The 27,642-nt window shown below is 42.4% G+C and overlaps 2 protein-coding genes across 3 annotated transcripts; one reads left to right on the top strand and one right to left on the bottom strand.

Annotated features, from left to right (window-relative positions):
* The first annotated feature begins 535 nt into the window (after positions 1–535).
* On the top strand, positions 536–3,547 carry ankrd49 (ankyrin repeat domain 49). Of its 2 annotated transcripts, none has more exons than XM_088302914.1 (3): positions 536–733; positions 1,571–1,773; positions 2,740–3,547. In XM_088302914.1, the coding sequence occupies exons 2-3, from the start codon at positions 1,669–1,671 to the stop codon at positions 3,214–3,216; spliced, it is 582 nt and encodes a 193-aa protein (XP_088159040.1). In that variant the 5' UTR covers positions 536–733; positions 1,571–1,668; the 3' UTR covers positions 3,217–3,547. The 2 variants fall into 2 exon arrangements, with proteins under 2 accessions (XP_088159040.1, XP_088159039.1); XM_088302913.1 differs by having other exon boundaries at positions 1,544–1,773.
* A 7,871-nt stretch (positions 3,548–11,418) lies between these two features.
* LOC148332367 (uncharacterized) lies at positions 11,419–26,138 on the bottom strand. Its single transcript, XM_088303638.1, has 9 exons — positions 25,983–26,138; positions 19,810–19,904; positions 19,448–19,529; positions 18,678–19,029; positions 17,464–17,535; positions 16,163–17,208; positions 14,804–15,630; positions 14,115–14,351; positions 11,419–13,058 (listed from the first exon to the last, which is right to left on the bottom strand). Exons 1-9 carry the CDS (start codon positions 26,081–26,083, stop codon positions 12,805–12,807), a joined length of 3,066 nt encoding a protein of 1,021 aa, XP_088159764.1. The 5' UTR covers positions 26,084–26,138; the 3' UTR covers positions 11,419–12,804.
* Between the last annotated feature and the right edge of the window lie 1,504 nt (positions 26,139–27,642).

Here is a 27,642-nt window from a genome sequence, read left to right as displayed (position 1 = left end):
AGCTATTTGAGCGGTGGAGAGTACTATATTAATGATAGGGTGATCATTTTTTAATTAATTACAAAGTATTTTAAAAAGTTAAGCAGATCCAAAACCTGCATTTAACAATGGGAATTTATAGTATTATTAAATACTGTACATCAACTGATAGATAGATAGATAGATAGATAGATAGATAGATAGATAGATAGATAGATAGATAGATAGATAGATAGATAGATAGATAGATAGATAGATAGATAGATAGATAGATAGATAGATAGATAGATAGATAGATAGATAGATAGATAGCAAGTGTAGTTATTGTCACTTTTTTGTTGGATTAATGAACATTGGGAAACCGTATGTCGCAGTTCAAAGAATAATCGCTGGATGTCGCAAGCCTCAAATGCAGCACGAAAACTAACAGAAGAAGCAAAAGAAGAGGAGGACGAAGAAGAAGACCGCAACTACTGATGGGTAGTGTCGTTTTTGAAACGTAGTTCTCATACAATTTTGAGTCTTAAAAACTACATGTCCCCAAAGCATCTACAAAACGGCCTCTTTGTTTTTATTTTGAATCCTAAAAATCGAGCAGTGACAATGGTCATTTTATACGCACGTTGTTTTAGTCTAGTTTATTTTATGACAATGACACTTGCCTGCTCTGCATATTAAATTACCATGTCCGTGTTCTAAATGATCGCCATCAAACAGCAGCAGTCATCTGACGTAAAGCCGTAAAACCTGTCAGGTAACCACACAAACTACCCGTTTCTAAAATGAAACACGCGCACACACGCAAAAAAAACATTGTACTTGCATTTGGAGCAGTTTTAGGTCCACTCTTTTTCATCTTTTGCGAGCTGTTCCCCGCATGATTGTACACGCAGTGGTAAACGGGAAAAAAATCTGGAACGAAACAGAACATAGACTCACTGTGGGAGGCCATTTGCCTCTTCTGTGCCTGAGAGAAGAGAATATAAACTTGTACATAAGAGTACAAATATCACTACTCTAGAAAATGATGGTAGCTTGCATGATGGATAACATCAAACTTGAATAACTGGAATTTAGTCATAAAATAAGTACACAAGCCAACCTTTTCACTCTGCATTCAGCAGCAGACAAATAGACTAAGCTATAATTTCACTTTACAAGGACTTTGAGAAACCCGCCAGCCATTACAACAATATTACTTCTAAAAATAGTACACAGTAGTTTCGTATCATAATAATATTAATGATAATAATACTTTTGAGGTGTTCGAGAAATAGTGTGGTAATCCATTTATTCATTTTCTCGGGTTATTCCAGATTTCTAGCATATTCCAAAACATGCACATTAGGCTAGATGAAGTGTTTGTAAATGGTTGTTTTTCAAATGTGTCCCATGATTGACTGGCAACCAATTCAGGGGGTACCATGCCTCTAGTCCAAAGTCAACTGGCATAGTCTCCATCTTACCCACTTAATACTAATGAGGACAAACACTTTAGAAAAGATGAAAGGGTATGTGTGCTACAATGTGTCTCTCATTGATTTGTAAATTCTTCGACAAACAGGCATCAGCATGGAGTTTACACTTACAGATGACTGTAACAAGCTGGAGCTTCTAAATACACACAGCCACCTGATCCCGCGAGCGGCAAGCAGCCTCTGGACTGGTAGTAAGGATGAAGAGGGAGAAATGGAGGATGAAGAAGTCCATAGTGAGGAGTGGTACCTAGAAAAAGAAGAAAGTCTCAAAGACAACCCAGCAGAGCTCATTCTTTGGGCTGCAGAGAACAACCGTGTAAGTGTGCACATTTTGACCTGTTTGAAAGACACAAGAGCAGGAATGAGATCAAGTCACACTTGCGCGCCTCAAGTTTTAACTTGAAGACCCAAGTTATTTTGTCTTGAGAATGTTGAGTCATCTTAATAATGCATTCTCTAATTTATCAAACCTGAATTCGTGCGCAGATGCATTCAACACTACTTCATATGGCTCCAATAATCACAATATACTGCACTTTCAAGGCTTGAAATAACTTTTTTTTTAAATCTTTGAGGAGCAATTTTGCTAATCATACTTCATTTTGAGGAGTAAGTTTGTAATTTTGAGGAGCGATTTTTATTTATTTTGTTTTTGCACGCTAATCCCAAGGACCAGAAGCAAGCGTTTGATTAAACAATAATAATATGACATTACAATGGGAGGGGTTGAATGTAGGGCTGTAGCTATCAAATATTTTAGTATTGAAGTGAAAATTACATCATGTATTCAGATAAACAAACTTTTTGCTGCGTGCATAGCGGAGTTCCTTGCTACATTGCTTCAAAATGACCTTGAAGAGGTTCTGAAAAGCGGTTCCATTGGAATGGCTCGGCCATGAAAAAATGTCAAGGAAAAGCGACCATTCAGGGCTGTTTTCATTGTGGAACCGGTGCAAAGGAAAAGCAGCTTACAATGTATGTCTCCTGAATGGCCTTGAAATGCTTCGGGCCCCCCATAAGAGTCTGCTTTTCACTGCTGAAGTTGGCTTAAGTGTGTTACTATAAATAAATGAAAGGTGAGGAATGTCAGTGGTCCTTGCATCCAGTTTGGACACCCCTGGTGTACTTTATTTTTGTCGTAGATTTCTGAACAACACATGGCGTCATATATGCTGCACCAATCCTGTGGAGTCAATTATTTTGCAGGTGCTTTAGTATTACTTACTGGTTTGCCAAAGAGTAAACCATCCATCATTGATTACCGATGTGATTTACCTTGCAGGTGTCCACAGTCCACAGATTGTTAACTGCAGAGGCATCGTTGGCGCACAGCAGCGATGAAGACGCTTACACTCCCCTGCACCGAGCAGCCTACAGCAATCACGTGGCTGTGGCCGCTTCCTTGCTGGCTGCCGGCTCGAAGGTGGACCTACGCACCGTGGACGGTTGGACCCCACTCCACAGCGCATGCCGCTGGGGTCACGTCGCCATGGCAACCTTGCTCCTGCATCACGGCGCTGACGTTAACGCGCAGACCAACGGCGGCCTCACGCCTCTCCACCTAGCGGCCTCGCACAGCAGTTCGTCCAAAACTGACTGGCGCCACACTTTAGAGCTCCTCCTCTCTCAGCGCCACCTGAGGGCGGGACTTCGCAGCAACAGCGGGGAGAGCGCCAGTGAGCTAGCTCGGCGAAGCGGTCCCTATCACTTCCTGTTTGAGATGGTAGAGGATTGTGCCAGTGTTCTTCCCAGTCTATGAATCTTTTCGTCAAGACCATTGTGGTAACGCTGACAAATTCTTTGACTGTTTTTAAAAAATGACTTTCGCAATTTTCCTTGTGGCGCTTGTCAAATTGAATATTTATCTGTGGGAATTCTTCAAAAGTGCTTTCACATTTAAAGGCTTTTTGTTGAACTGCACCTCTTCTGGCAAATTAGTTTTTTTCAACCCGTTTTATATTGACCCTGAATTCTCCTCACAAGACCATCTGCTGATGTATACAACATTGAAAGTTTTATTTATTTATTTATTTTTTTATCTTCAGTAACTGCAGACACATAAAATGTCTTTGTGCTCAACAACTTGTCTTCTGTAAGTGGTGAAAAATGGACACAAAGTTTGCACTTTGGCAAATGAACACGGCCTAACTCTTACATTTCAATGTAACGCATTTTAAAGTAATCATTTGGAATTGTGTTAAAAGCATTGCTGTGTCTCCGAGCAAACTGAGCACACCGTATGTGCGCGACAATTAGTGTCTTAATCTTCACTGCAGGTGGAAGTGCCAAATTGAATTGAGTGACTGAATTTTCTGAACAATTAAACAACCCATACACTCAAAATGTTCTAAAACTACAAGTGTCTACATAAAAATGTAATGTCATTTACCATATTTTTCATATTCAAATATTCACGACACCCACCACAAACCCGCCCTAAATCGTTCCAAGATCTGTTCTGTCATACTCTGACAGCTATGACAAAATTGGGTGCATCTATCGGTCAAGACAGATTTGCCAAGCTTGATTTTACCAAGGTGATATTTGTTGAATCGATAGTAATAATGGGAATTTTATAAAGTAGATGGCACACCTCGACTGAACTACTAATAAAAAAAGTGAAAACAATTCAGAAAGCTTTGTTTGTTTTTCCATCTCTTTGTTAGATAGACGGGAGATGCTGTTATGATTCTCGGGCTTGGACTGTTCCAGTGACACCATATTAACTTTTTCAATAAAGTGGACTAAGATTTTCATTTTTTGTGTGTTTGTGATAACCATTTGCTGAATGATGAACACGGTTTGGCGCCATTGTAGAGTGATGAAGAGGACATGGTAGTCATCTATGCCCCCGGCATTTTCATCAGAAATGCAGAAGAGTGAGTCACCCTGCAGGCAGGTGTTCTTGTTTATGATGTGATTTCTGCTTCTTAAAGGAATGGGGATTTAATGATCAGGCATGTGGTTTTTAATTTTTCTGAACGTGTCATGGAAACGTATCGGAATTGATTGCTGAATGTGATGAGAGTGATGTTTGAATTTGGTGACGTAACGTGGCCCATCACCACAACGCTGTGTTACTAAAGTAGTCGTCAGCAATAAAGTACCTGTCATGGTCACAAGTCTCCGAGAAGTGCCCCCACTATCTTCCTGCGAATCAGAAACACACTGCTCGCCCGCTCCTCTTCCACGCGTGGAATAAAATGAAAAAATAAATTGGGGTTTTTCAGTGTTCATGGCAGTAATAAAAAAAAAATATGAACCTGTGCAGTGTGTCTGTTTTCGAAAGCAGTAATCCTGTTCAAGATGCATACGAAGCTCCTGCTTGGTTTACCAAGGACCGCCGACGACCTGCCAATTATGGTACAAGAATGGGCCACGCATCCATTTACACCATGCTTCAGGCAGTTTAACCTTTTTTTTTTCACTCCTGCCCGAGAAAACGTCCGCCCGTGATGAATGGCAATTTGATGTGATCCAGTCTTTTTCCTACATTCACGTTATACATTTGACTGTTTCGTCGTAGCAAGCTATGCGTGTTTACCGGAGTGCATCAGAAGTGTGAATGTGAAAGCAATTTGGCCGCAGGGGAAAGTGTGATTGGTTCCCCAGCCCTGCGAACAGTTTAATATGCAGAAAGGTCACTTGATCTTGCCTTCTGATGAGCTCCCATTTAAGTACGTCTCGTAAATGTAGTGCCTCCACTAATGGCACTGGGTATGTCAGATTTTAGACTTAAGTCACAAATCAGTGCTGTGAAAAAAAGAGCAATAATCTCTAATTGCAGTTAGATGCTGTGACGGAGTAAAGAGAAGAACTAGGAATAATAAAGGTCAAAAGTGACTCATGACATTATGTTCTAAGACGCCGTGTTTCATATTTAGAAAAGCACGCTTACCTCAAAACAGTAAATTTTTTTTTTTTTTTTTTTTTTTAGGACTTTGCCATTAAAAAGGTTTGCATCTTTGCTGGCTTTGGAAGTTTTGAAATGAGACTTTTCATGACAGCTTCTTGAATTTTTAGAGGGTGACACATTGATTGTTGATGATTGAAGAATGGATGCATTCACCGGCCAAGTCCTTCAAAAAAAAATTTTCATCTAAATTCTGCATGTCATTTATCAGCCGATACTATCAGTGACCAAGTAGACTTCTTCTTCTTTTCCTTTCGGCTTTTCCCTTCAGGGGTGACCACAGCGAATCAGTTGCCTCCATCTAAGCCTCCCGAGACAATTAAACTCCTCCACCTTCTTGGTCTCTTCTCTCTGTAAATCACTCTTTGACTTGGATCCCTCTCATTTACACACAGATACTCCGTCTTGCTACGGCTAATCTTTATTCCCCTCCTTTCCAGGGCAAACCTCCAGCTTCTCCTCCACCTGTTCTCTGCTCTCACTCCATATCACAATGTCATCTGCAAACATCATGGTCCATGGAGATTCCTGTCTCACCTCGTCTGTCATCCTGTCCATGACCATCGCGAACAAGAAGGCACTCAAAGCTGATCCCTGATGTCGTCCCACCTCCACCTTGAACTTCTCCGTCGCACCTACGGTACATCTCACCACTGTCTTACAGTCCTCCTGCATGTCCTGCACCACTTGAACATACTTCTATGCTACTCCAGACTTCCTGATACAGAACCACAGTTCCTCTCTGGGCGCTCTGTCATAAGCTTTCTTCAGATCTACAAAGACACAATGCATCTCCTTTTGACCTTCTCTGTACTTCTCTAGCAGCATCCTCAAAGCAAAAAAAATGTCAAAAAAAAAAAATGGGGGGATTTCTTTTAAATATGATGCTTGCCATTTCTGATAAAATCAGCTTCATCCTTGGTAAAACAAATAATTCAATTGTACCCTTGAAACGAAATGAACAAAGAATCTAATATAATCAGTATGCGGTTTAGCCTTCGTGTTGCCTTGAAGAAATAACTTGGGCCGTTCATTATTTGATGAAAGTGTCAATATATTATCTTTAAAGTAAGTTTTGTCAGTTAATTAAATATATAAATAGTTTAATCAGATGGGGAACTTGTGAACTGCAGTGTAAATTGAGCCGGAGCCTTTTCAAGTTGTGCAAAGTCCGTGGGAGCAAAACTGCACGGCAAATATCAATGCAGGTGTGAAGAAATGGACAATGGTCACTTTACAAAAATAAAAGTTTACATGCAGTCAATATCCGGGTTACGGTGAAAATTCCAGTTTCACAAACATTCGGAATAACCTGTTTACGTGAGCGAAGAGAGTTATTTCAATGCCTACACATGGACGTCTAGCGTTTCTACCGTCACTAAATCACATAATATTCTGGTTCTGGTCCCTCACCACAGGAATAAAGCAGTCGGTTTCTTGCACAATTTAAAAGTGTGCCGCTGTGCCGCACCTCTGAGTTTCGCCATGATTGTTTACCTCTGTTTGTATATTTCAGGCGAGGTGCGTGCTAAGCGTACAGACTTATATACACACACGTATACGTTTGTCCACACCGTATCATTTTCAACAAAGAAGAAAATAGCGTGAAAACACCAGAGAGAAATCAACAAATTCCAGCCGACCTCGCTACAGCGAGGGTGCTGTAAATACCAGTAATTTGCGCTTAGATAAGGAGGTAAGGTAGGTTTTTTTTGTTTTTTTTTTAAACCACAATCAGAGCACATTCCATTTTTTTTCAAGGGTTGTTGACTGGATGTGTCCCACTGAGATGTTTTCTGTAAGGTCACCTTAATAAGGTTACTATAACAACGGCAAATGTGCCTCGATCTTCCCCCTTATTTAAGACTATAATTAATGTAATGTAAATAATTACACACATCTATTTATCGAGTCCCACGCTATGTATGTAAAGACTTCTAAGTGTGTAAAATGTGCATTGACTAATAATGTCTCTCAAAGCTGCCGGGAATAACATTCTTCATGGCCAAATATGTGTGTAGAAAGAATGTTGATGTCAATATAATTTTTGTTGACTTTTTTTTTTTAAGTTAGGCTGCTCATTTCATGGAACATACACGCTGTTTGGCTCATAAATGTGTAAATCGGACTTTAATGCGTTGGCAAACGTGAACGTCACACTACTGGCTCTGATAATGTTACATGCATTTTTATTACCTCGCATCTGTAATTCCGCACATAAAATAGCTTCGTCGTCAAAAGATGCAAAAGCTGTTCTGGATCACGTTTGAATAATTATATAAGACATTTTTCTCGTTCTTTTCTTTCTTTCTTTTTTGCTGTGTCTATGTTAATGTGATAAAAAACAATCCTTGAGATCTGATTTTACAATTTTGCACTTTTTGACTCTTTAGTGGCAACTTCAGGCCAAAGGAAATCCATGAAAACAATTTCTCATAATTATTTGTTAATTACCTCATTGAATCATACAATTTGGGTAAATGAGTCTCGTTCTCAACTCCACACTTGAATTTTTTGGGGGGAAATCTTAACTACCAGATTACATCATTCAATTTGATGTCATGTTTAGATGGGTTGAATGGCTTGCTGGAGTGATTTCTAAGCAGTGTTAACCTGTTGATTTTCAACCTGTGCATTTTGCAAATGAACAGAAATTGGAACAGTAAAAAAATAAATAATAATAATAATAATAATAGTTTAATTAAATAAATAAATTTAATTAATTAATTAAATAATTACAATTAGATTTTATTTTGACAAAAACAACTAACGTTATTTAAAATGTCATGCAATAAAATAATTTTAAAAAATGACAGATTACATCAGTGTGTGTCCAAAAATGGACTCACTGAATTGGAATTAAAACTAAACACAGACATGGGTTACTTCGACTAAACTCAACTCATCTCAACTTTAGTGATGGAGCACTTTAAAAACAACTACAGGTGTTAAAGTAAAAATCTGTCACATAAAAACACTGTTAAGACAACAAATTAATAACTTAAAAATAATAAACTCAATAAAACACTAACACTGAATTTCATGCATAGACTAATGTCAAAGAATAAAAATATGTTTTTGAAATTAAAGATTTAATTGTCCATAGGTGTGAATGTGACTACCGTAGTAGTTTGTTTGTACTCCGTGATTAAGTGGAACTGGTCCAGGATACCTGACATCTCACCCAAAGGTGCTGTTACTCAAAGACAAAAAAAGAAAAAAAGTTTGCCCCAAGAAAGTCATCCCACATATCTGAATATCTACATCTATCTCCTCTCGAGTGATGCATTCATATAATGAAATGGGCTTCATTTAATTAAAAGCGTCAATAATGGACTGGAATCATTCTATTTTTCTCAAGGGGAATACAATTACTCATAATGCAAAATATTGCACGCTCAAGGACAAATATGTTGCTTCACAAATATGTGATAATAAAGCCTTTGCAGAAATGTCTCCATGTAAGTCTTTATAATTAGTCGGTTTATAAAAAAGTAGACTGATTAGAGCTCGGTGATTTCGTTTGGTACTGCCTCTCTAGTTCGGGGTGCTGGCAGGGAATTGTGGAGGAAATGAAAGTGAAAGGATAATCAGCACGGACTCACGAAAACATAATAGCTTGTGTGTTTTCGATTCACTATCTTCATTTAGATTCATAATGCACTCCCAGGAGCATTTCAGTGCGCATTCCCTCAAACGTATTGTTTGTGTCTCTCGGGTTAATTAAAAAGGAAAAAAAAAAAAGGAAACATCCTCAGCTAACAGTTGCATGAAAATGAAACGGTTCCCTCTCATAAAATAAAAAATGTCAATAATGTAAGAAAGTGTGACAGATCTGCAATCAGGGGCATGTGAAGTCGGACCCTTGGAACTGAAGGCCCACATCCAAACTGCACCGCACGTCACATTTGGGCCATCCCCAGTGGAGGTATTGTCAAGTCACCTTTGTCCATAATTGACCACATTCTATATTTCAAGCAGGGATTGTATCCTTCTCAGAAAGACATCTTTCAATGAGAGCTGCGGTAAGTGGTAAGATAATTGGTGTTCCAGGATGTGAATGGCAAGTGTGAGATTGCAGCGCTGAGGTGACAGCAGCGTCTGATGCATTCAAATACATAAAGCAAGAGGCAGAGGCCATTGGGTTCTAAAAACACGTAAGAAAAGTGCCTCGGAGGAACCTTTCAGCCACCGTTAACAAAGGGTACACGCGATCTACATTCAGGATAGGAAATTAGATTAATATATTTTTATATATTATATATTTGTTTTATTGCAGCACCTTAAGTATATCATGATAAAGGGTCAGCAGTTGTTGTATGTTATCTATCCGTGAAACGACCTTTCCAAGGACACACGTGCACACAAATTATATCGGATGTCGTCAGCTATTTCACAGATTTCCACTTACTGCCAGATGTTTACAGAGCAAAGTTCCCCTTTAGTGTATTATGTGGAAATGTACTTGAATTGAGCAAAAGAAAGGGAAGAGTGTTCTTTCACCATGGAAGTTGATTTTTTACTTTTTTGTTTCAAGTTTTTTAGTCACCACAAATTCCAGTTTCTAACCAAAAAGTGGAAAAAATAAGCTTCCTCTGAAAAGAAACTTTACACTCATGATTGACTGGACAAGATGAAGTTCAAGCCTTAATACGTATCTTCTATTCAAAAGCTGTGCTGATCTCAAATCAAAAGCGCTGCAACACCATAATGGATTTATGGACTTAATCATAGTTTTGGCAACAAAATTACAGGCGACAGTGAACACTTGTCACGCATGCCGGCTGGCCTAAGAAGGGCACTGGCCAGGTATTGTGTACTGTGATTATGGTGGAGCGACTAGTTCTTTTTGCTTAATCAATGATGGATGAAGATTTTAGCCCTTTGACATGTAGTTGTAGGTCCCCATAAAGCGGGGTTCTTCGACAACTATTGCAGCGGCAAAGTGACAAAGAGAAAGTTCAACAAGTGGCAGAATAACTATTAAGACTTTTGAGACACTCTAATTACGGCCGCGGCGCTGCACAGAATCGCCCACGGCGTTGCACTGAACACATTAACCAGGCACATTATTTAAATGTCACTATCCAACGACTGACCCAGATGAAAAAGTACACAGCGGATGACTTATACTTATACAAACTGAAGACAGTGGTCTTCCATCGGTGGCTTGGAAGCAAAGAAGTAACGCCCAAAGTCAATAAGTAATACTGAGGAATTAGGGATGAGAAAAGCACCAACTCAAAATGCCATATCCGATTGATGACACATTCTTAAAAATAGCCATGTAGGCAGATGTTTCTGAGAAATTGAGGGCCAAGCATCAGAATTAAGATTTAATTCATGAAGATGGAATTGAACAAATGTCACACTTGGTAAAATGCGAGTAAATTGTGCTATGTGTTATAGATGTTCCCCCCAAAAAAGAAGTTCTAATGGTAATTTGCTAAGTAGTTATTTAGTTGTGTTAATTGCACAGACCAATTTGTCAAGCCACGAACGCAAGATACAGGCTTACTGTGACATAACCCACACACGTTATTTAACTAAAAATATAAAAACTCATTGAATCTGTTCATGCGTAATGAGTCTAATGACGGCGTACCACAGTACATGACAGAACTGACTCTTTAGTGACCTCTAGTGGTACAAGACGAACATCGCACGAGTCACAGAATGGCTTCGACTGTAGTCTATGAAGCAACAGTTCCATCTAGTGTCCGCTCAAGATGCATGCAGACCAGGAAATTGACTAACCTTCCTGGACAAGAGTCTTGAGAACGGCATTTGTTCATAGTTGTAGGACTTTCTAGAAAAGCAATTACTTGACAACTGTCAGTCGGGAACGGAGAAAGCACTCGTGAAAGTTATGTAACGATCCCCTTGTTGTCGCTGACAAAGAGCTCATTTTTCTCTATACGCACGAGAGCCCGATGAAGACAAAAGGTGTTATTATGCTGATCCTATGAAAATGTAAATTGTATATTATAATTATATAAGAATTTCTAGAATATCAATTACACAACAGTAAATAAATCACAAGACACAGGGCTTTAAAGTTTTATACGACTTATAAAAAGAACAAAAAAAACACCAACCTCGGCAAGTCAAACTGTTTTTTTTCTTTGTTTCTCTAAGTATTTACAAAACAGGATTATGTACAGATAGTAATGACTCAGAAATGAAGGAGGCTACATATAGTCTACCATTTCTTTATAGTGATAATATATTTGTTATATACAATGTAAATGGCAAGGCTGGAGCAAGAACTGACATTACAGATTCGGCAAAAGTTTGAATTAACTTCAAGTATCCATCTTAGGTTTTCACAGAAGCTTTTAAATGATGAAGACATTGTTCAATGCGAAGATCTGCTGTAGCTAAAAAAAAACAGCCATGAGAGAATAGAACATTGTAACATGGAAACACAGTACAATCACCTTTCAGAGTTCGTAACCACCCACTTTTGAAGAAACTTAACATGAGCACGACTCTATTTACATATAAAGTGAGATCCATCTTACAGGCCGATACTGAAGCACATTTAAAAACAGCAGTCCTTGATGAAAGGGTGAGTGCGCACACACAGGACCAAACATGGTTGATTACGCTTGTGATTGATGAAATGTGAACAAAACATTGCAGTTAGTCAAATCTAACAGCTAAACATTCTGATGTCACATTTAATTGTCTTTCACATGAACCCTACAACACGGGCGTCAAAATCCGGTCCAGGAATGCCACTTTCATCTCTTCTGGCTGTAACACACCTGATTCAAATGATCAGCCCCGTCAGCAATCTCTGAAGGAGCTTGATGACAATCCTAATCATTTGCATCAGGTGCGTCGCAGCCGGGAGACATGCGGGAAAGCGGCCCCACAGGAACGAGAGTTTGACACCTGTGATCTACAACTTCAACTCTGGAATTCCTCGTAAAAAGTACCTCTGTTGCCAGATCTTAGAAGACAAGTTAATTGAATACCTAGTACCTTATCTTACCTTGAGGATCAATAATCTACATGTGTTGAAACGACTAACACGGAGGTCAACTGCACGAATAAAGTAGATAAAAAGTGTTTGGATTCTTCTACACTAGCAATGAACGTCTTTCTCTGCCTACGTTGGTTGTCCGTGTAAAACCTCCAGGTGCGTGGCTCTCTAACGCTACTTCATAAAACAACACTGGAGGGATTAAATGTGGCACACGTTTACACATTAGTAGGGAGAGGAGACGCCCATACACTGTAGAGCTGTGTCATCACTGTCATGTATTTTCCAACACGCCACCTGAACAAGCTGCTGTCTCACTACCAAAGAAGTAAAAACAAAAGAAAAAAAAAACATGTAGGCTCTTGAAATGTCTTCTACTGTCAGTGAAATCCTTGGTTGTGAAATTTGAATAGCTGTTTCAGTATGTCATGCCACCTCCTCTCTCAGCACACGACGAGTGGCAGCGGCTCGCTTTCACGCCGCTGATTCTTCTTCAGCAGCTGAATACGATTGTGGCAGTAAAACTTAATGGCCCGCCAATCTCGCTGGTTGCTGACCAGCAGAGGGCACTGTTGCAGGCAGCGCTCGCAGTCGGCCTTGGCGGGCACACGGAGCTCGTTGATGTTTTGGGTCAGGTGTTCCTCCACCGCCGCGCGCTCTGCCTCGGACCAGGGACGCTTGAGGACGCCACGCTTCCCTGGTAGAAGATAGAGATAGACCACTAAAACAAAATTCAGGGCCGATTCCGATTAGTCGTAATCAAAACCAAGCCGATAACCGATATCTGGAGCCGATATTCACTTGCAAAAAAAAATCATAATTTGTATACTTTGTCTAAATTCATTTTAAGCACGTTTGTTTAATTTAAGATGCCACAGTCATGCTCCTCACCTGCCTGCTGTGCCACCTGGTTGTTCCCAAAAATCTTTGCAATTATATATACTGTATTCCCCCACTTTTCTATCCACAGTATTATGATTAATATTGCATTGCATTAATCTGAGTTTAAGCACCCAAGGAAGCTGAAATATTATGCAGTATCATCCTGTTGATGAGTGAAATTGTGACTATCACATGACCGAACCCAGAAAACGGGTGACCTGTGTTGCTCACAATGCGAGCCCGAGGGCACTTTGACGTCAATCAAGTCTGTGTTTTAATCTTAGACAATAGATACATAGTTCTCTACAGTTTTCTACAGTAAATCAGGTTTTCCCAAATTTCAATATAAATTAAATGTTAATCTTTCACTTGTATTTGCTTTAAGTCTAAACAAATGCAAAAGTGCGAGGAATGTAGTAGACTAACAACTATCCTCGCTCACACTCGTACCTAGGGGCTGTTTAGAGTGCTCAATCAACTTATCGTGCAAGTCTTTGGAATGTTTAAGGAAACTGGAGTACCCGGAGGAAACCCACACAGGGACGGGGAGCCGTAATAAATTCCACGACCTCTGCACTGTAAGGCCATCCAGTTGGCCGCCGTGCATAAACAACAAACAAAAATGCAGTATATAGTGCAGAGTGCCTATTAGTTGCATCGTGTAAAAAGAAAAAAAACAATCACCTAAAAATCTGCAAAATATCGGGATCACTAACGATTAACATTGTTATCGCGGGGGAACACTGTAAACCAATTAGACTGAATGTGCACGGTTTTTCTATTAAGTTCTATTAGAAATTATGATCATGAGGGTTCCCTGGAGCAGAAATTTTGAGAACGTTATTAAAACTAAAACAAAATGTTGTCTTACCTGAGCCTCTCCTTCGGCTAATTGGCAGTAGAGGAGGAGGAGGCGGAGCGACAGACTGGGGAGTTTTGATCTTTTTGGGCCGTCCCACTCGGCCATTGTTCTTGCCCTTCCTGACGTAGAGCAGCGTCGGTGTGGGTTTTGCAGTGGGGGCAATGGTGGGGGACTCTGGCTTCTCCTTTACTTGCTCCCCGTCCGATTCACCCTCTGAATAAGAGTCTGCAGAGTTTCCCGACATAACTGTAAATGAATGGATGAAGGAGAGAAAAGGGGAGGAGTTTATTAGTCGACTTATTGTAGTACTTTCCACTAAGGCATATATTTTATTAATGACCTCACAGAACAGCATCTGACAAAAATGTCACGAAGACTAAATATACTGAAAGAATGATATTGTCTCTATTTTACCACATGTTAAATAAGGGCCTATTTAGTAGAACACAAAGCTATTATTTTGGAGTATAAAAAGCAACCGATTACACAGGTTAATTGTATATATATATATATATATTTTTTTTTTCAAGACTAATTAAGTGAAATTATTTCCCACGGCGCATCTGACGATCTCTCACACAAAAGTGCTTTAGCGCAGTAGTTGGGGATCCTTGGGTCAACAGCAACATTGAACACCTTCCAAAGACAACAATAAACGACAATAAACAAAATCAGTGCCACTCATCTATCCAGCTCACCATCCAGCTCCAAACAAATGTGGTTGAGGCTCATGCCTCTGAAGAGCACTCCATCTCTCTCTCCACACAGCACAACACGGCCCACTCTGCCCATCAGGCCTGGATCTTGGCCAATTCCGGCACAGTTCTGCGTCACATGGTACTCCCTCTCCAGGAAGTGCTCCAGCCTTTCCACCGCACTGCCTCCCGGCTGGCCCGGCTCCTCCCCCTCTCCGAGAAGCAGCAGCTGGGTCAGAATGGCCACCTGTCGTCGCACTCTGGTCTGAGTGAGGGCTCTGGGATTGCGGGTGCCGCTGGAGCGGGCCAGGCTTCTCAGGAGGTCTGTGCCTCTCAGGGGCGTGGCGGGGGAGTGGTAGGGCCGGGCAAAGATGTAAGGGTTGATCGGGTCAACGCCCACATCATGACGCGTCTGCAGGAGAAGTTCCAGGCAGGGCTCGCAGTGAGGCGGCAGAATGAGAGGCTGGATGCGACCACGTTTGCCCAGGACGCCGACCCGCGGGAGGTGGGAAAGAACCAGCCGCTCAAAGGGAGACAGAGAGGCCTCCAGCGGCGTGAGAGCTGGAGGAGAGCCAGGGGGAACGGGAACGGGGCACTGAGGAGTGACACGGGCTCGGTACTCTGTGATGGACAACTTGGAGACTTCACACTCGCGCCGTCGGTTGTACAAGATGAGGAGCGCGAGGCTGGAGTGGCAGAGGAGGCGCCAGGCCTCGGCTGACTGCAGCTGGCGAGACAGCGACAGGAAGGCCGAATGTTGCAGCCGGCGAAGGTACAGAACGAGGGACGACAAAGATGACAGCAGGGGCAGCATCTGGTGACGCCCAGAACTGCAGAAAGGCCAGACAGCAAATGGAGAAATTATTGTTTAGTACTTTTCAGACTACAAGCAAAACATTTTTTATATATCTTGGCTGGTCCTGCAACTTATACTCAGGCGTATATATATATATATATATACACATCTTGTGGCAATTCCAAACCTTTTTGTGTGTGTGTGTGTGTGTGTGTGTGTTAGTTACTTGCAGATTTTGCTTTTTGCGGCAAAGCTTAATATTCAATCACAAACTCAATATATCTTTTTGATTCATGACAGCTTGATCAATAGAAAATTAAATCAGGTAAATTATTTAATGTGCAAATTACTGGTTTGAAAGTAATTTGTGCGTACATTCCTCTGATTCCGCCACCACCTCCTGTGTCATAGCATTAACTTAGAGAACAATTGTTGAATATAACAATATTAGTAACAGTTGTTGTGAAAGTGCTATATAAATAAAGATGTATTGTATTATTTTGATGGAAAAAAGCAAGTGAGGCAAAAATTAACAAAAAATTCTTAAGAAGGCAGTTAAGTGTTACCTTAGTGAGTCTTTTTCCTTATCCTCAGTCCCGCTTTCATCTTCCACATCCACCACACCATTCTCTTCCTCTTCGTCCTCCTCTTCTTCGTCCTCCATTTTTTGTTTGGGCATCTCTTTGGACAACTCGTTTCTGAAAGACTGAGCACACCTGACCTCGTCATCCTCTTCTTTGGGCCTCTTTGCCCGCACCACCTCCACAACTTCTTCATCTTCCTCTTCATCGGGTCGTTCTTTCTTTAGCCTCCTCCCTCCTCCCTTTCTTGGCGGAGTCACGGCCACCGGGGGCGGGCTCCTCTTCAGGACCGACACCGCCACGGCGTTCTGCCCTCGCGGAGGTGTCATTGCGGGCGAATGTGGGGCAGGTGATTGTTTGGCTGTGGTCGGAGGACATAACGAGAGGTCCTGAACAACGCTCTGTTCTACTCGGCTCTGTGTCGCGACAGGTGACGCCTTTGGGTTGGGATTGGCGTGGGCTGCGGTGACGTTTGTGTTTTGCGTGTGCAGGCGGGGCATCTGAGTGTAACGCTCGACGAGGGCAGAGCACACATCCGGCTGGTGGGCATGGTGTTTGTCCAAATGGCGGCCCAATGAGCGGAAGTGGCGTCCGCAGTAGTCACAAGTTTGGCGCATGGAGTCTATGGACACGCCTCCTCGGGCCACGTCTGCGTTGCACGTGCTGTTGGGGCTGAGAGGAGCAGGAGCTTTAAACACAGGTTTGGTCGAGGCAGAGAAAGAGGAACTGGGAGGAGAGGGCAAAGGAGAATGGGAGGAAGGGAGAGGCCGATTGGAGGAGGCAGGTGCTGGGTGCCCAGACGCAGTCCGATGGGGGGTCTTTCTCCTTGAAGGGGTGCCACGCCGCTTCTTACGCCGACGTGGGGTGCGCCCGCGGGGGCTTGTATTGTCTTCATCTCCAGCATCGGACTCGCTGGCGTCAGAATGCGAGATGGGTGAGGAAGAGGGGGAAAGGGACCAAGAGGGGGTGACGTAGTCCTGGTACTGCTGTTGCTTCTTTGGTCGCTGACTGGTCGACATAGGCTCGTCCTCCTGAAAGCAACAGATATACAAAGAGACAGTATTTGATTATTTACAGTCAGAAAATGAATACTTTTTTTTTTTCTATACGCAATCATAAGGTAATGGGAGATGCCGTCATTATAACACTATGACATGAGACAATCAAGCAGAGAAGGCGGATGGACTGCGAGGTAACATACAAATTTGCGCATGCGTCACAACGACTTAGAACGGTGTTTCAAAATGGTGAATTTTGCAAGTAAACACAAGCAGGCGGATATCTACCTTTTTGACGTTATTATTCTCCGTGTCAGAGTTGCACTCCTGTTGTGCTGGAGACATGGAGCCACGGAAACCCTGAGGAACACAAACCGGTACAGCAATACAGATATAATGCTCATTAATGTTTGTCATTACAATTATCCTCAGGTGACATTTCGAGCCACCGCCACACCATGGCATAAAGGCGCAATCTGATTAAGATACATAGTGTCTTAACCAATGCCTAATACTCACTTTGGATTTCTTTAAATAATCAACGTGGTTTTGGTAGAAATTGTGCGCTCCCTCTTAAACTCTAAGCTCAGTATGTCAATTTACTTCCTCGAGCCTAAATGAAAGTGGCTATCATCATTTTGTTGGGGGGAAAAAATGGATCCAATTTAATTGAATCCATTAAAGGGACAGATGTCACCCACTAACGATGGTTACAGTTACCTAAGCGCTATAGGTAGGTGTTGGGAGCTCAGTCATCACCATGGTAACCCCATGCCCTAGCCTTGGGTGCATGTGTATGAGAAAGTGTGTGTGTTTGTAGTGTGAATGTGTGTAAGCACTTGTGTGCAGCAGTGTGCGACGATGCCCATTGTTGCTTCCCTGAGGTGATCAGTCTGTAAGGTGAACTGTGTATGGTTGCAAATGTTCAGCTCGTGATCCAGCACACAATCAATTTACATTTATGCAGAAAACCCAGAAATACATGTTACAAATGAATTTACATGCAAATAAGAAAATCACTGTAGGTCACATATGGTGACAGTGAGCACAGAAACGAGTTTCCAGCTGTTATTTTAGCATTACTGGTGTATTGAATACCTACAAATAAATACATTAATTGGAGGTAAACTGAAAATGTAAGGTGTTCATTACGGCCTAATGACTGGAGGGATTTGGAGTATTAACAAACATTTCGCATAAAAAATAAATAAATAAAAAACATTTAAAATGAAAGCTTTGCCATTCAAGCTACCACTCCTGCCGATTCTCTGTTCTGATCTGTTGATGAAAGCGTTGGTGGAAAGATGCAGGTCTTTTTTTATGGTTCATTTCTCCGGGGGTGAAAGTTAAACATAAAAGTCAAAAAGGTGATTTAGGTGAAGAGCCATTTTGTTTGCATACAGAAGCATGTTCATTAAAAGGCACCTGTAAAGTGGACCTAAGGGGTTAAGTAACAGACTTCTACGTTTTTTTTATTATCTGAGTATTCTAAAGGTACTGACCAGGTTCTCGCCCCACTCGGTCAGGCTGTAGTCCACAGTGATCTCCTCTCCTTTGGTGATGTCTCGGATTGCAATGACAACCAGTCGCACTTGGCTCCCGCAGTGGACCTCTCTGATGCGACAGTTTGGGGAAGGTGGGAAGGAGGTGGTCGCCGGGGCGGTAGCGGAGGCGACCGGTGCAGTCGGTGCTGTCGATGTGGAGGTCACAGAAGGGGCTTGAGCAGAGGTCGCCGAGGCAGGAGCGGGCAGTGGGGTTGGGGTCCGAGCTGAAGAGGCAGCCGGTGTGGAGGCTGAGCTGGAGCCACCCTTGGATGCGTTGGAGATTTTGTCATGAGTGGGCTCTGTCGGACCACTGGTAGAAACGGCACCACAGGAACTCAAACTTTTTATTCACACATTTTATGCACACATTTGGCTGTATATGTATATATATATATATATATATTCAGGTTATTCAATCCAGTTTTGCCTTGACCTCACTGGCCATGTGCATTAGTGTGCATTGTTTTTGTATATTGGCAGCAGATTTTAATCAGCCGTTACAAAAAAAACACACACACGATAAAAACGTGCAAATTAGGGTCATTTAAGACAATAAATTGTCCATCAGTCTGAATGGTTGTCTTCCACTCACTAGCGGCCAAACAAAACTGTACCCAGCCACTTTTCCAATATTGTGCCCATGTTGTGATAGGCTCCAGCTCATCCTCAACAACAGAAGTTCTAGAAAATAGATGGATGCAACAAGTATATTGTTAACCAGCACTTACCAGCTGCTGAGAGACGGTTCTGTCTTGTGCAGAGAACCGTCCAGTGTGGGACGTTTACTCTCTGCTGCTTCCTTACGGTCACCTGACAGAGTAACAGTCAGCAATCCTTGTAAAAAGGATTACAAGTATGTATACACCCACACAAACCAGACACGCGCACACACGCACGTCATCCCATTCTTCTAGATCACATGCACAGCTGCGCTTATGTACAGAATCACACACACTGAAACACACAGAAGTAGGTCACACTCAATTGCACAAGCTCCGCCTCCATAACAATCCCACTAGCAGATGCACTCACGCACACATATCCACATGCATACAATCACACACATTAAGAAAATGGCTTATACACACACCTCTGCAGAGTGTCTGCTCGGAGTTGTTCTCCTCCTCAGCGGACGTAACAAAGACTTTCACAGGTGTACCCTTGCGTTTTCTTCCACAGCCACGTCTGGAGAACACACACACACACACACACACACAATTATTATGTAGTCAATGAGCCTGCTGACCAAACTTCACAACACTCAGATCAGTGATTGATCAATAAAATGTCAACATTCAATTGGTCTTTAGTCGTCTTATGGAAGCTAACAAAACAGCAAAAATCAGTCAGAAAAACAGGGTCAATTTTGACAGACGCGTGAGGTTTGCTTTCCCCATTATTTCCTTGAAAAGTCTAACTCTAAAGAATGTTTTATTTCCACAACACACTGCAGGTGAGCTCAACAAAAAAAAATGTGACAGCTCACTGAGATGCACGTCACCTTTGTTGAATATGAACCAACCTGAATGAACATTTGTCACTTACAGGTGATGCATTGAAATGCAAAAATCTTTATATTTTGTTCCTTAGCAAAAAAAAAAAAGCACAAAGGGTAAAAAAAAAAAAAAAAGCCAGAGAGGCAAATGGGTGAAAATGTGCAAAAACCATTTGTAAGGGCCTACATCAAGCGAGGATGCTTATCTTAATTTTTGGACTGGTTCAGATCACAGATGTCTCTGTACTGTTTTCCTCTGAGAATTTTGTCTTTTTTTTATGTCAACCGATATTTCATTTCCATGACACTGAAGCCTCTTTAAAGTCGGCCATAAGAAGATCGAGCGTTGGATTTAAAAGCATCCATTATTGTCCTGATAATGACATGTAAAAGACATATGAGCAACAGTAAAGAATGGACATGCATACACTGAAAAAAAAAATAAATACATATTTTGGAGGGGGGGACCCTTTAAAAATGCAAAAGGGAGCACAAGAGAAAACCAAGTGCTCAGGCGGAAGAGAAAGAAAGTGTCATTCAGCGCGGATATCAACCAGACCCACAGTCTTCGTATTGATCCAATCCACTCCCATCTGGACTCTTGATACTGTGTATGTGCGTGTGTGCGCAGGCACATGCACGACGTGCGTGCAACAACTGACCACATCAATCGGGTCGGGAGTTTCTACTGCCCCCTCTGGCCGTATAAGCCCACCCACCATGGCAGTGCTATGCAAATCCATGTGAAGCCATACATGAATGAGGATCGGCTTCATTCCAAAGTGGGCATCCAAAAGCATAGCAAGTGCAGCCCCACCCTTTGCACGGGTTGTTGTGATGTCATGCCAAAGTGTGTGCGGCCAGAGCGCGGGTGTTCCGTTTTGACTTTCGTATCAATGTCAAGTGTTTTTGAATCTGTAACAGTTGTAAACATAAAACACAACAAATGCTAAATACTCGTCATCAGATAAATTGTTGGAATCTGTCCACAATTTTATAGAAATGACTCTTATCCTGTTTGAAGCGACGGGGGAGGTGGAGTCTATTATATCTGACAGTGCAAAGATGCAGGGTACAGACTGGATTGAGTTGCCTCAACATGTGCAGAAAACCATTCGCAGTCAGATTCTCACCTTTGGACATTTTTGCCGTTGGACAAGCAAACGTGCATATTTTGGGGGGAACGTGGGACAAAGGCAGAGGAAAAGTGGAGAAAACCCACACGAGCGTATGGAGAACATACAACTTCAGTGTTTTCCATTTTTGACAGTTTACATACAATTACTCAACAAACACAAGACATAGTCCACCTTCATGCAAAAGCCAGACACCGATCAGTAAAGTGGGGTTTCTTTGTCAGTTCTTGTATTGTGTAGAAATAATATAAATCCAAAAATTGGAAGTGCTGATTTCAGTCAATTAAATCGGCCAGCCGATTAATCGGTCATCTTCCTTGTAGAAAGTTTCCAACATATTGTAAGCTTTGAATATGTATTAATGGGCATCATGTCTTTGACAATGTTCGGCATGGCAGACGCTTTTCTTGTCAAAGAAAGAATATTGTCAAAATTATTCCGTTTATATTGTTGGTTCCTTTGCGTTTATTTAACGCACTTTTTGAAAAAAAAAAAAACATTTGTGAGAGAAAAGTTGCTAGCGATCAAATCTAAAAAAATTCCACCACTGATTGTTTTTTTGGTGAATCAGCTCATCTCTGTTTGAAGCCATGTTGTCTAAGGGAGCTGCGTGTGTTAGATAGCGACAACGGTTCGGGCTTCTTTTCATTCCATTTGAACTTTTCATTTCGTCTTAAAAGTTCCAAAAAATGTACTTTGTTGAATTGACACGAGAATTATGCAGGGTCCTTAAGAAAATTTTCTCTCCTCTAAGGCTTATCTGGACCCAAAAAGTTTGCAAACACCTGACCTCATTCCCTCCAAATGGCCGCCTTGTATTATCTTTGACCTGTAGAGGGAGACACTGACACAACTGTCACTTCCTTTGTCACCTGTAGCAGAACATAAAAGAGCTGCACCAGTTGTTGGCACGCAAGAGGAGTCCAGTTGACTTGAGCTTCTGTGAACTTTCTCGCGTGTGTTTATATGACTTGATCCCCTTCAATCTTTTGTGTCTCTCCCTCCTCATTGATTTTCTTTTTCTTCTGTCCTTTGCACATTTCTCTCCCTTCTTTTCAGCCCAACACACATCCACACACACACATCCACACACCCACGCACGCCCACACACAAGACTCACATGTGCATGAGCAAACACACACACAGCTCACAGTCCACATGTGCACACACGCACACACACGCCCCCACTAATTTACACACACATGCACACACACACCTCCCCCTCTCTGGCCCACATACACACACGCGCAAGCACACCCCAACAGGCGCTCACTCAGTGACACACACGTACACACCCCTCCCTTTTAGGCTCACAGGCACGTAAACACACTCACACACACACACAAATATCCTCTCTCTAGCCAAGCTTGCATGCACGCACACACACCCTCCCCCTTTCACTAAAGCTCACAAACACACACAAATGCATGGTCTCTCTCTCTCTCTCTCTTTCTCTCTCTCTCTCTTTCTCTCTCACTCTCCCTCTCTCTCTCTCTCTCTCAAATAACCAAACCCACAGTCTCATGTTCCATCTCTGACACACACACAGACACACGCACACATGCGCACCCCCCCCACGCACACACCCACGCACACACACACATTTTTTCCTCTCAAACACACAATGGTGAGCATATACACTTTCTCAGACACACATATAACTGCTATGAGAAATTATGTGGTCATGTTCATTAATACACATTATTCATTCTCTTCTCCCACATACAAATTCATACAATACGGACTTGCATGCACGTGTACACGCACAACACACACAGGCTCACACGCAACCTCGTCATACGCTCACTGCACATATGTCAAACGCAGATACAAACTCACTCTGCAAGCTTCATGTACACTTCACTCATACGCACACACACATACACATTCACGTATACACACACAAAATAGTCAATAATAAAACAGCAAAACTCTCACACACACACACCCACACACACCCCCACATATACCATACCACCCACACAAAGGCGTGCACATACACACAACTTTTGCTTGGAGCATGGGTACACACACATGCACGCACACACACGCAAACACATACAGTGCCCTTCCCTCTTTCATAAACAAAGTACATGCATAGTCTCCATATATCCGTATGACAAACACACACACACACACATGCTGCTCCTGTCTAGTAGACACACAACCAAGCTTGCCTCACTACTCACACACACACATCACCCCTCACTTTCTTTCTGACTGCAGAACAAACACATACACACACACACACAAAAGCACCCCCCCACGCACACGCACACAAGCAGAACAAATACACGTTACAGAGGAAATACATACACAAACACACACACACACACACACACACAACATATGCACTATAGCTACCAAACCCTCTTTCTCAGTTTCCAAGACACAAACATGCACACGCATACGCACACAAGCTCACCCTCCCCTTCAAAAGCTTGCACGCACACAAGACACACATTCACTCGCACACACACACATTCACACAAACACTCTCTCACACGCACACATTCACTGCGTCACACACCCTCCCTTCTCTTTTCCTCTTAAACACATACACACACTGTACTCTAGCTGCAACACACACCCTCCATCTTCTCTTTGAGACAAACACAACCAGAGTTCACACACAGACCCACACTCTGGTTTAGTGTGTGTGCATCACAAAAACACACTGCACACCAGTACTTGAACCCAAACGTGGACTCTTCAGGTAGCACTTTTAACATTGCTTGATGCTGAATACACACACGCGCGCACACCCCCATGTAACAGGTACACACTACGTACTGATCATACAATTGATTGTTTATTTTCCCTTTTCTCTCTTTCTCTCTCTCTCACTCTTACTCTCTCTCACACACACACACACACACCCTCCCCCACTCTTCTAACACACATGTATGTGCAAACACACACACACTCAAACACACCCCCTTCCCTCCCTTCCTTGTGCCTCGAACACACTTCTCTCACAGGCACACGGTATTATGCACCATATAAACATATACCAACATAAACATATATCTACATATACATAATATTTATATATGTGTCTATATATACACACACATATATATATATATATATATATATATATATATATATATATATATATATATATATATATATATATGCTCCATCTCACATGCACACATGTCCTTCATGTCACATGTTTCTGTGTCCCTACTGACACATGGCAAACTCACCTATATCCCCCCCCCCCCACACACACACACACACCGTCATTCGGCACAAACATGAAATTACACTCATAAAAAAATCACACTCACACGCACACACTCCTGGCTCTTTGTCACACACTCCTTACACTCTGCTCCCCCTCCCATCTCGCTGCTTCTCGCTCTCACTTAGACACTCACCACACTCACACACACAAGCACACACACCCCCATACACACAAATACACACGTACACACACACATACTCGTGTCTGTCTCTGTCACGCACACACTCACTCCCCCTCCCATCCCTTGCACACACTCCCTCCTCCTTCCTCTGCTCACACACACACACACACACACCCCACACATCCATGCAGTAACACACACCCACACATACACACACACCACCCTCCCCTCCCCCGTCTCTCTCCCACATCCCTCTCTCACAAACGCACACACACGCCCACACACCCCCACACACCCCCACACACCCCCACGCACACACCCACACACACACGTTTCCGTTACTTTAGAGGACATCACATTGACTTGCATTTGTTTCTTGCCAAGCAGTCACTTCTGACTTGACCTTTGCCCTTGCCCACCTATAACACATTTTCTTCACCTTCAGATACCGTCATCAACATTGTCATGGCAACTTGCTCCTGGACCACAAAAGGCAGATGAAGCTCCACAAGATGTGATATGTAAACATATTAACGTCCCCATAACATAGTGATAACCACACACACTCGTTCTTTTACAAACACACACACACACACGCAAACACACACGTAGAGAGCTGCTCCTTTCTCTCTCACGCTCTCTCCCCCTCCCCTCTGTGTGCGTGTGTCCTTCTCTCCAACTTACACACAAGCTCACTACACACACACAAACGCACACAGTCACGCACTTCCGTAAGCACTCACACACAAGCACAACACACGCATACACTTACACAACACACGCTCTCACAAAACAGAAACAGCAAACATTTATCTAACTTTTTTTTCTAACGGTGACATCCATAATGATTATGTACACGGGACGTCAAAACACCCCCATACACTGGCTTTAAACTGGTAAAAGTAACACCAATTAAGCGGCACACGTTACCTGCTTTGGGAGGGCTGTTTATGTGTTAAGTTCACTTGTCTTGTCACGCGCTCACGCGCTCACGCGCACGCACGCGCACACACACGCGCGGTTATTCGCAGATGCCTTCGATGTAAGTAGTAGCAAAAAACGAGCACGACGCAAAAAAAGGACTTTCTCACTTATTGGGGGCGACTTTAACAAGTCATACATGTTTACAACTTGTTGTCATAAAGGGGCCACTCGCCCTCGCACACGCGCATTACACACCCACACCGGGTCTCGCAGTCATTGGTGAACTGTGTGAATTGTTTTGGCCCGAACGGTGACGGTTAAACGGCCGACTCACCCCCGCAGCGGTGCTGCCGCTTTGACTCCGTCTGCGTTCCTGTCCCTGTCATGAGCGTGTGCCTCCCGGTACTCGTGTGGCGACCGCTCGGTCTCCGCCATGTCTGCTGCTCAGCCTCTCTCGCCGGAGTCGCCGCTCTTCAGCTGCTCGACTGGCCCGCACCAAGGTTATTACAGACGATTCAACTATGGCAGCGCTTTAGGGGTGATAAAAGGCCCATAACTGAGAAAAGGAGCATTTATTTTACGATAGTCACAACACTCAACGCGATAAAAACATGCAAGTGACTTTATATAAAACTACCATTCAAGACAGCACTTCACTGAAGCAAACAAAGAAGTCGTATATTACATACGAAGGTCCTCGTCGCCCCCATGACGAAATGGACGCGCCCACATCGCAGCTGAAAGGGAGGGGGAGTACACAGCATCTTCGTCGAATGATTCGCAAGTTTACTTTTCAATGAATCGTCACAATAAAATGATGCAAACAAGTAACCATTCCACTTATAAGAGTAAAAGCTAGCACAGACACAGAGCCACACGTATTCCCTCGTTTTTATTTATTTATTCACTTTATAGCACGCGTTCGTATCATCAACAAGATTTGAGCAGCATCATTCTTATCCGGTTTCAATGTTTCTTCAGATCCATTTACACTCCAATTTGGATTGATATTTGAGGTTCAACATTAAGTTATACTTCACTGTTCTAGGCACATAATTGCGTTCCATTAAATTTCTTTATGTCCATGTTGAGGTACTATGTTATGATTGTCTTTGTCGTTGTTATATGTAACCCTTAAAAAGTTGTTCCATCTTGTCTTCTGAGGCTGTGATATGGTGGGTTCCAGAATAGGTTTATATATATATATATATATATATATATATATATATATATATATTTCTTCAGGCATCTTCCTTGCTAAAGAGAACCGACACGACAGGACAGTATTTTCTTGCGTCTTTATTCAGACATGAACAGGCTCGCCCAATTCACCACTCAATCGACTGCGTTAATAGAATGTGCCGTACCAAACCAATTAAAAAGGCACACATATCTAAGCGGAATTAAAATAAATAAACATTCCCAATATAATATTGCAGCCTGACAAAAACAGAGATGGACATTTGGTCCCAGGGACGAAACAGTCCGTCAGTCCATCCTGGACGGACAGCCATTTTGGGGACCCAGACAGCGGATCAGAAGTAAAAAAAAATAATAATAAAATAAAATGAAAAGCACCGAATAAGCAATGCGGAAGTGGGTTGTCGGCTGTCCCTTTATTCTCCCCCAGTGTTTATTATATAGGTAATAACCTCATTTAATAATCTGGAGACCCACGGCTATTCGTCTGAAGCGGCTAATGTGTACAAACCCGTATTATGGCTAGATTTAGCTATTGTGGCTTTTAATCAGGTGCGTTATGTCGTTACATTTCCTGAATAAAACATGTTCTTTTACTCCAGTGCATTTGCCCAAATGATCTTCTACTCCTTATTACAAAATACAATCAGAGGGAATTGTTTGTTGCCGAAGAGCCTAACCCTTGAAGCACAAATCGAAGGAATAGTCCTGCCAGTACTGTGGTAGGGATACCAGTGGGTGGTCATGAAAATGAGATGCAGGTAATCAGGAAGTCACACTGGTAGTGTGTGTGT

This window comes from Idiotropiscis lumnitzeri, chromosome 8 (genome assembly GCF_059441095.1).
Source record: "Idiotropiscis lumnitzeri isolate Australia: NSW breed Sydney's pygmy pipehorse chromosome 8, RoL_Ilum_1.0, whole genome shotgun sequence".
Classification (NCBI taxonomy): domain Eukaryota; kingdom Metazoa; phylum Chordata; class Actinopteri; order Syngnathiformes; family Syngnathidae; genus Idiotropiscis; species Idiotropiscis lumnitzeri.
The sequence above is the reverse complement of the archived record's forward strand: the minus strand, read 5'-3'. Positions and strand labels throughout refer to the sequence as shown.

Bases quoted from the DNA above. Each gene is read 5' to 3' on its own strand.
- ankrd49 (XM_088302913.1), top strand. From the start codon at position 1,552: ATGGAGTTTACACTTACAGATGACTGTAACAAGCTGGAGCTTCTAAAT. The intron at 1,774-2,739 runs GTAAGTGTGCAC...TTTACCTTGCAG, and splicing joins GGGCTGCAGAGAACAACCGT to GTGTCCACAGTCCACAGATT.
- LOC148332367 (XM_088303638.1), bottom strand. From the start codon at position 26,083: ATGGCGGAGACCGAGCGGTCGCCACACGAGTACCGGGAGGCACACGCT. The intron at 19,905-25,982 runs GTGAGTCGGCCG...TGTGTTCTCCAG, and splicing joins GCGGCAGCACCGCTGCGGGG to ACGTGGCTGTGGAAGAAAAC. The intron at 15,631-16,162 runs GTAACACTTAAC...GCCTTTCTGCAG, and splicing joins AAGGAAAAAGACTCACTAAG to TTCTGGGCGTCACCAGATGC.